At 37.3% G+C, this 10314-nt stretch overlaps 1 protein-coding gene across 1 annotated transcript in view; it reads left to right on the top strand.

Moving 5' to 3' along the window:
- The first annotated feature begins 5878 nt into the window (after window positions 1-5878).
- Window positions 5879-10314, top strand: part of LOC140340033 (proteoglycan 3-like) — a 7896-nt gene continuing 3460 nt past the window's right edge. The window contains exons 1-3 of the mRNA XM_072424987.1: window positions 5879-5944; window positions 7826-7882; window positions 8163-8362. Of these exons, the coding sequence (XP_072281088.1) occupies window positions 7828-7882; window positions 8163-8362 (255 nt within the window). The 5' untranslated portion in view covers window positions 5879-5944; window positions 7826-7827. The remainder of the gene's footprint in view (window positions 5945-7825; window positions 7883-8162; window positions 8363-10314) is intronic.

The following is a 10314-nucleotide window of genomic DNA, read 5'->3' as shown; positions in this document are numbered from 1 at the left end:
GTTCTGCTCCCCTGATTACTCCCGCAGTGCTAGAGGTGCTGTGACATGTATTACACATACAGAATACATGTCACAGCTCTTCTAGGGCTGCAGAAACGATCAGAGGAGCAGAGCTGTCAGCATAGTAAAGTTCTGCTGATTGCTCTGCTCCCTGATTGGCTGAGGAAAGGGAAATCCTGATGATGCTTGAGCTGTCGTCGGGATTTCCTATTTCTCAGCCAATCACAGAGCACTAGGGATGAATGGGCACAAGTCTCCCCATTCATCTCTAGTACTGAATGGCTGAGCCAGAGCACTAGGGGTGAATGGAGAGGCTTGTCCTCATTTAACCCCTGGTGCCCTGCAATCCCTCACTGTCAGGAGGATTTCCAGGGCTTTACAATGTATCTTTTTACAATGTATCTTTTTATGTATCCTTTTACAATGTATCTTTTTACAATGTATCTTTTTATGTATCCTTTTATAATGTATCTTTTTACAATGTATCTTTTTATGTATCCTTTTATAATGTATCTTTTTTACACCTGTTTGGAGGCTGTAGAAGCTCTACACAGTGCTGAAAAAAACCCTAATTTTTTCCTCCTATTGACTTAATGGTGTTCGAATTCGATGTTCGACGACCCGAACAGTTATGCAATATTCAGCCGAATATCGGTCGAATCGAATAGTGACCTATTCGACCAACACTAACAGCTACAATTATTCCCACCTAAACAAAGTAATAAACCTAACAACTGCTGACAAGAAAAAAAAAGGTTTAGAATGCAACGGCTAACTGAACCATTTTCCAATTATATCAATTTAGGATACTTTTGTCCAAAACAAAAAAAAAAAAAAATCTGTCTTCACTTTGGGGTTATCAAACAACAGAGTTATCCCTACTAACCAACTTCAACAGTTCCTACTGAGAAAATATCTCAGTTAATGATCCCAAGTGTATCCTCCCCTGATAATTTAAACTGGTTTATTAGAGAAACATCCAATACACTTTTATTTTGGGATTTTTATACATACATATATAAAGTATTGCAAATACAGCAAATACTCAACCATGCAATGATGTATGGCCTCTTACCAATACCCACGCAGCACACAATATCGAATACAATATCACTGTGATCTCAACTTGTCTGAATGGCTGACTCAGCCTGTATTCACCTTACTCTATTTATGTATAAAAACAAAATAGAAGCTGTTTGAATGAACCCACTAATTTGTGTCTTGTGTCCATGATCGCAACTGTTGATTTATAATATTTATCTGCATAAATTTGGATGTTATATCCTCTATCAATGCATATAGATATTCAATGAAAAAAGGTTCATGCACAAATGATAGCTAGTCACTCAAACAGTTTAATTAAGAAAACAAAGTAAAACATATCAACCAGTATTGCTGTGTATTTTATCAAGATATAGGAACTTCAATCAATATTATATACAGTACATGGAAATAAGGTTGTTAGTAGGAAAACCCCCTATGGTAATCATGCAATGGTTAGTACAATACAGCAAAACAATATAACAATAATAACAAAGACAATATTGGAATGCATTCAGGAATGTCTTATAGCTATCTGCAAAAATGTAGATGGGTACCCAGGAGCCTGATTCTCTAAGAACTGCCTGGTATTATCTCAGCTCCCATTTTTTTTATAGTTAAGCCCATTAGGTAACATTGGGGACTCTTGGATTGGTTAGTGGGTGTGGCCTGTCCGATGACCATCGGTTAACCCCCCCCCTCCCCACTGGATTGGGATTGGTTAACCCCCCTAGCGGTAATCCCGAGTGTGACTCGAGGTGGCTTTTACATGCAAAAAGTGGTAATCCTGAGTCACACTCAGGGAGATGTTTTAGAAAAATATATTACTATACAGTATACCGAATTATTGCATTTTCAGTATTTTTTATTTATTTATGCATTCTTGTTTAAGCTGATTTTTATGTTTTTTATTTAATTTTATTATTAAAGTTATTTTTTTTTTTTACATGATTGTGTGTTTCAAACTTTATTATATTCAGGATATTTACTGGACCCTTGTTCGGACATATTTCTGTAAGTTACAGGTCTACAATTTAAAAAAAAAAAATTTCATGAAAAACAGTGTACAACTTTTGGTACAGAAATCCAGTGAAACGCCCAGGAGGTTAAATGGTTTTTACAGTACAAAAACACCACACAACATGAAATAAAAATAAAAGTACATTTTTAATTTTATATTTTACTTTAAGATTACATTGTTGTCTATTATTTCATTATTTTTTTAATTATTTTTTATATTTATGTATTATATTATAATTTATGATTATAATATAATAAAAAAAATATAATTATCATACCCAGGCGTTAATCCTAAGAATTACAGGCCGATATATTATACACAAAAATTTCTTAAAAAAAAAAAATAGGATCACTTTTTGCATCAAAAAACTGACAGAATTAGAACTCTAGGGGGGTTAATGTAATTTGATGGACCTCTCAGCTAAATTTGATATGTGAATCTGGAGCTGGAATCTAAGTTTAGGGGTAAACAAAGCTCCAGCTGGGTCATCACACCAGCCCATCTGTTCATTTATGCATCCATCTTCTGCTGACTCAGGCTTGATGGATTTATTACCCCTTGAAGGCCCTACTGTTGATCTGTTTGTTATGGAGAATAGGTCTTGTTTACTGGCATCTGTTTTTCATCTGTTTTTTCATCTTTCGGGAAACCAAACCCTTTATTGGTATTTATTACCTTTTGTTACTTCTGTGAAGTCCCTGGAATTGGAGACCCCCCTTTAGGAGGTCCAGATGGCCAGTTCAAAGATAAACAGGTTTAATGTTTAAACACCACATTCCTAGCCCTGCATTCCTGTATTGTAATAATGCTACTTACTATAAGTAGCTATCGGTATATCTGGTACTACTTACTATAAGATATACTATCGGTATATCTGGTACTATATACATATTTACCCGCAAACATACCTGTGTGTGTGTGTATATATAAATATATAACACCCCCCTTCCCCAAAATTTGGCATCTAGATTAACAGCGTGCCCTAAATGCAACCTGGCTTTGACCCCTCTAGAACATTTATTGTGGGATTGTCCTATCATTTCCAGGTTTTGGACTAAAGTTTTTGATTTCTCATTCTCAGTCACTGGACACAATTGGCCATTTTCGCCCCAATTGGCGTTTTTTCACGGCACCACAGAGGGAACTCTTACTACTGATGTTTCAAATACACGCTCATCAGTGCCCAAATTCGAACACCTCTGTCTCTTTGCAGCAAAAAAGTGTATCCTTAAGGTGTGGCTGGAACCCAATTCCCCAGGTGTCTCCCAGATGATGCAATATCTTCAAGTTTTATTGACTATAGATAAAACTGAAGCCACTTCACACTGGGATACTCATGCACAAAAATTCTTTTGACACTTGGATGTCTTATTTGCAGTACACCTTATCCCCAGCCCAGCTGCAGGAAATTATAGAACTTTTCCTGGCACACCACATGGTATGATCGTAGGGCCATAGGTGCTTCTTAAATAGGGACGAGTCTAGCCCATCACTTCCATAAGAAATTGTTAACCGTCCAGGAAGGTCATTACCTAGTACTTTATTTGACTGCTGAAATTGTAATGTGTATAAGTTATTTTGACCACCTTGTATTAGCGAGACAATATGTTTTGGTAAAGTGTCTGATTTTAGTTAATTGGTTTTTTGAAAGAAGTTTTTCTTTTATGGTTTACCCTTTCATTTAGTTATGATGTTTTCTGTTAAAAATGAAAACTATACTCTATGAAAATGTAAAATAGAGGTGGGGCAGAATTGGTTACATGTGTTTTAAATGTACTGGCTTTTATGCGTTACCAATTTGATTGTTGTCACTACTTTCTGCCAATATTGTTAGGACAATATAGGACATAGATATTTGAAAATCATAAAATATTCATAATACCTTATACAAAAAGCAATTACATTACATGTATAATTACTTACTCCCCAAAGCTGTTTCCATACGTTGTTTATATGACATTGCACCAAAAAGGCCATATAAGAAGACAAATATTGTATATTATAACTGTATCTAAGATGTAAAAATAAAGGTGTAGATCACATCAAGATAGTATTGGAAGTAGGACAAGTGGAGGAGAGGCCATAAAGAAGAACCTTTCAATGTTAATACAATGAAGGATAAAAGTCCTCTTGAGCCAGCAGAAGTAGCAACCAAATCCAAAAGAGGCGTACCAATCCACACAAATAAATCTGGAGAAGCAGCAATTAGGCCTCTTACATGTTAATATTAGGAACTTGGCTAAGTTCATAAAATATTAAAAAAAGTGGCACGACTGCATACAAAATATACTACATTTTTATTACTGACTATGCAACTGCTTTCTGACGATCAGATCATTGGTGTCCGTGGTAATTGACCTGAGAGGTAAAAATTGTTCATTGCTTAAGGAATAATTAGGAACATCTGGAGGATTCTCACAGAACCCTGGTTTATTATATTTAGAGTCACTCTCAAGCAGAGATTAAAGAACTGGGGGTGATTAGTATTTCTTAGGCTTATTAGGGTGTATTAAGGATTAGACCTTTGGTATGCAGGAGAAAAAAATAGAAATACTCCGAAAAATGTAACACATAGACTGTGTACACAAAAAAGCACTAGTTATCTCATGGTAAGCTGAGCCTAAAATTTAGCTGTCAAGACTGAAAGCCCATACTACTTTCATTAGGTACGTGCTTCAAGTTGGTGATTTCTCTCACTTCCGATGGGCATTTTATTCATTATGGATCTCAAAGTGAATCTACACAGGGGTGGCTTTAAAAGTATGCATTAGTGAGAACCCAGATTTGCATGATCACGATCTTACCAAAATTTGATGGTTTGCATTTATCCTAACATCAGCACCTAGTATTATGGAAGAACTATATCTCCTTATTAAATGTTCTATTATAACTAAGGTAAACCTTCTTTATTACTTTAGGGACATGACCGGGCCAAAGACAGTCTTTCTGTACAAGGGAATACAAGTGTTGTTATACAAGGCAAGCCAATTCGCCTTTAGTAGAGATCACTGATCAAGATATTTCTCCTATACAAATTTGTAAAAAGGTCCACTCGGACCTCCTATCCATTGACAACAATACTTTTTTGATTATCTCAAATACCCTTGCTACACCTACAATATACTGGCAGAACCTACTGGCTTTTTAGGTGCTGAAACCGCAATATGCTGTACCTGTAAGGCCAGTGCCAGTGCTCATCAGACCCAAGTCCCTTAATCCAAAGCCGCACTCTTAACCTTTACCAAGCCCTCATTCAGCCTCTGAGGTGCCATCCCAGCATACAATTGCCACCAGGACTCCTGGTTGCAAATTATGGTGTCTAGGGAAAGATTGACAGAGTCTACAATGGATGTTGGTATGCCAAACTACCCTTGGACACTGTCAGCATTTTAAAAAAGTGCAACGTTACTGCACTTATAAGTTAATTAAATGCCTGTGAAAAAAAGATAAAACCCACCTTTTCTAAATTTAAGCTTGTTTAGGTGGGGGTTGCAAAACGCTCCCACTCTATCTCTTTGTTTTGAGTTTGGTGTTTTTGTTAACTGTATTGAAAAATGCATCTAAATATTTTCAAATATACAACTTCCTTAAAAAGGGCCATTTTTAACATCTGTCTGGGAATCAGTTTTAATCTATTAAGAAATAAATATATTTGATTGCAGCCAAAAAGGCGTTACAAACTTGGCAATTTGGGTAATAACCGTCAAGGAGAATTTCAGTCTTGATCTTTGCTTAACTGATTGGCATGGTCCCAAGGCAAACCACAGCTACCAAAAACAAGGTATAAAAGGAGGACGTGAGGTATCTGAGAAGTATCAGAGTCAGAATCTTGGAGACAATTTCAAAGACGTCTGTAGACACTCGGGCTTCCAGATTCTAAAGGTAAATAACTTCAATTACCTTACTCCTTGGAGGTACAGTCCTTGGAGGACTATTTACTCCTCAATGTTCTTTCTCTAATCTGATCTATCTTCTGCTCTGTTTGTCCAAATTCTGGTTGCAGTCCTCTTTGTCATCAGAATCATTTAACCCTATCACATTTGTTCCTACCTAATCTCTCTAATTGTCTTTAAAAATGCTTTAAGTCACCTTTGATGGCAACATCACAGAACCCAATTATTGGAGCTTAGGTACCTTAGGTCAGCTGCCCAAATGTATGCCTATCCAAAACTTTTTTTGATTACGTAAACTGGGTCAGAACCTATTACATTTTTTTTGCTTTATTTGGCTATCCGTAACCCAACAGAGGGAACAACAAATCAAATTCCTGTTTCAGGAGAAACAAAGAAACGTCCTGTTTCAGGAGAAACAAAGAAACCTATCTCACGATCTACTGAGGAGTTCACATTTTAGATGTCAGGGCTTGTGTGAAATATGAAAAAAAATGAGTTTTGAGGCCTAAGTGATTTTCTAAATTTATATTATGTATTAATATACAGATAATTCATACATAATTACAGTAAAATAACAAATAATGTCATTAATCCTGTTAAATTAGCACAGGATTGGAGTATTCGTACTAGACAATGAATTGCTGATATAATTTACAGAAGATAACCGTTTATAGTCTTGTTATACTCAATGCCTTTCGCCTAGAGTGGCTTCCTCAGGGATAGATGTGCGAACCGTAAATTAATTATATACATTGGATCAAAGTCTCTAGTATAGTAAACATCAGTACAACATAAGTTACATCATCATCATAATAATCATATATATGTACAGAATTACATCATTTTTGAGTATTTGTACCATATATGTCATTGTAGATTAATATATAACCTATTACAATAAACATATAGATAATGCATATTATTACATAATTAATATTTTTAAAATCACTTGACCTCCTGGGCGATAACCTCGAGTGTGGCTCGAGGTAAAAAAAAAAACAGCTGATAGCAGTAACCCCGAGCCACACTCGGGTTAGCGAAAAAAATATTAAATCAAGACTTACCTGGTCCCACCGCCATCCTCAAATGTCCTGCCGGTCAGATCCCATCCTCGGGCCGCGTCCTCTTTGCCCAATCAGTCCCCCGGCGACTGTTCTGGCCTTCCGTCCAGGTGAAATCGTGCTTGTGGCCAGCACTGGGGCGCGGCGGGAATTTCAAATTATTTTGTATTGCATTTAATACAAAATAACTGTATTGAATGCAATACACTGGATTTATATGTCTAACAGCGGTACATTGTCTTTCATGAAAATGTACTTTACAGTTTAATAGTATGAGTATAATAGAGATTGAAACACAAAATCATGTCAAAGTTTCTTTTAAAATTTATTTTTAAATTATTATTTTTTTATTTATTTAATTTAATATTTTGAGTATAACTTTATTATACTCATGCTATTATAATAGCCTGTAAAATAAATTTTCATGAAAGACAATGTACCCCTTTTAGACATATACATCCAGACAGAAATTAACTACCCAGTAGGTTAAGCCTCAAACCTCTTTTTCTTTTTTTTTTTTTTTCTCTAGTGAGTTATAAGAGGTGGCCACCAAAATACTCCTAAAAAATAAAACTACACTAAACGAGAATTTACATTTTGAAGCTGTGAAATATACAAACAAACATGATTTCTTCAAAAATGATGAAAAAGTAAAAATACTACTAGCCCTAACAAATAGTCAAATCAGTTAATAGAAGAGAGGCCAATGGCAGATGACATGTGATTGGTTGCTGTATGGTAATTTGCTTTCTTACCTATAACAAATACTATCCACTTTAAAAGTCATTATTCTATTTGTGTCTCTGCAGACATGCTCCATCTTCTGTTGCTGCTTCTGCTGAGAACTGTTTATGCCGAGGAACCAGGTGAGCAAATACATATATCACAATACTGTTGCATTATTATTCTTTTTTTCGTTCTCCCGGTAGATTAGCACTTTTCACACGTGCTTTGTTATATTGTTTTAAGCATATTCATTCATATATAAATTTGTAACTGAACTTTCTAGTGGCCATCCAAAGATCATACAGAACAATCAGCTCACGACTATTCCTCAATGCAATGCATTGCAATAGATGGGAGTAATAAATTAGAGCACCCACTAACAAATTCTTAATTTTATACAAACATTTCAATATTTTTCAGGAGATTGTTACCAAGATGACATCAGCAATGATCTAGTTGATCCAAGCTGTCAGGAGGATGAGGATGACATGCCTGAAGACCTGGAGGAAACACATCTAAATTTCTGCCAGTTGGAGAAAAGCCATAACATTTCCCTGGAAGGGGAGGCAACCTGCCATTATAGGCTGTATACCCACCCTAGAAGATTCCCAGGTGCTCGGGTGAGTAAACATAATGAAATGCGCTCTGTATTGGATGGCAGACAAAATAGAATCAGGAAATTGAGAAGTAGCCAATCAGATGCCAGCTATCATTTCCTTCTGCAGATTATCATTGTTATTAATAAGCAGTATTTATGTAGCACCAACATATCACGCAGCACTGTACATCAAATAGTGGTAGCAAATGACAGACAGATGCAGAAAGTGATACAGGAGGAGGAGGAGACCCTGCCTAGAGCAGCTTAAAATCTAAGAGGAAGATGATGTAGCACAAAATAGGCTTTAATACACAAAATATTCCTTTTTCATTGAAGCCCCAATTGTTTTTCCTGCACTACTTTTCTAATAACATGGAAATCCTATAATTTGACAGCTGTAGATAGAACAGGTGTCACCACTTCAAGATGTACTCTCTCCTCTTATGTTAGTAAATCTGTAGGTGGGTCTTCCACTTACAACACCTAGACAAGGATAATGTCTGCACTGTTCCAAGGGGTGTCTTATGGAACACAAAGCAGACCAAGTATTCCGAAAAGGTGCTCTTGTATTTGACTGGAATGCCTTCTGGTGAGTATTCCCCTACTCGGTGTTCCAAAATACTCAACCCAGAAAAACCATGATGTCACACACAGTGATGCAAATGATGATATAAAGTAAGTAAATCTATATTTTCCCCCCTCTACTGGTTTATTTTTCAATTACATATAGTAATTGACTTAGAGAGTGTGAAATTGGGTCCTGCTAATGGAGCAGACCTTCAATTTAAGTAGAAGGTCCACAAACCCTGAGATTATCCATGTGCTGATTATAAATATATCTTTCTCACTTCCTGAGTCTTCTTAAAGAAAGGGTTCTCAACTCCAGTGCCTAAGGGTCTGATTATCTTTTCCTACTTTGGTAATGTAGTGTGGATGCTCACCCAGAGGACAGAAGTTGAGCATTGCAATTGAAGTGAAAAATAAATTTCTTCCCAGTTGTTGGGTTTGTTACTTTACCTCACCATGACTTAACGGGATTACTCCCATCATAACCCCCCTAGCGGTAACCCCAAGTCACACACGGGTAACTTTAGGGGTCCCCCTTACCTCAGCCCCATGCTCCAGCAGCGATCGGACGATCCCGCTGTGATGCCAGGGCGCCTCTCCATCGGGGGGCGTGGCCGGGTGGTGAGTAATCTGCTTTTAAATGTCACTCGGGTCCCCGCCACACCGCTCCTTGCATCTGCAGTTAGATGCGATGCACCATGCAGGACTTCTGCACGGTGCATCGCATCTAACTGCAGATGCGACCACCAATAGCAAATTCCAGGGGTGATGCCAGCGGCGATTTCCCACTGGCATCACCCCCGAAATTTACTATAGCTGCTCGCATCACCCGGAGTGATCAGCATCTGGGTGATGTGAGCAGCTCTCGTTGGCTTCAGTGGAGTGAGCAGGGCGGGACATCCCCACCGTATCACGCAGAAAAATGTCACATCTTCCGGGTGATGCAATGGAGTGATGGATTCTGGGGGCAGGAAATGTAAAAGCAGATTACTATGTAATCTGCTTTTAAATTTTTTTTACAGTAAAATACACAGCAAAAAAAAAAACACAAAACACAAGCATCATTGCCCAGTGCCCTGATTTACATTTTGCCCACTATTAGCCCTGACCTTGATCTGACCTTTTAATAACTTATAAATCACTTCCTGAATGTATCATTTCGTCACTTTGTCATTTTGTCTTTGACCTTGATTGTTCCTGACTGTTTGCTGGAGACCACATGGCATCTAAAAGGCATCTCGCCAAAGCAAGCGCTGTTTTGGAGGAATTTGAACGCAGCAATAGCAATTTGGAGTCCCTTGTGGAATCGAGCAATAGTGATTCAGCAGAAAATTTCCAGCAAATCTATGTGCCAGAAAGAGATGTCAGCATTAACGAAAGTCTAATGGCTTACAAGGGGAGGCTCAG

The sequence above is a fragment of the Pyxicephalus adspersus genome, chromosome 10 (assembly GCF_032062135.1).
Source record: "Pyxicephalus adspersus chromosome 10, UCB_Pads_2.0, whole genome shotgun sequence".
NCBI classification, from domain to species: Eukaryota; Metazoa; Chordata; class Amphibia; order Anura; family Pyxicephalidae; genus Pyxicephalus; species Pyxicephalus adspersus.
The sequence above is the reverse complement of the archived record's forward strand: the minus strand, read 5'-3'. Positions and strand labels throughout refer to the sequence as shown.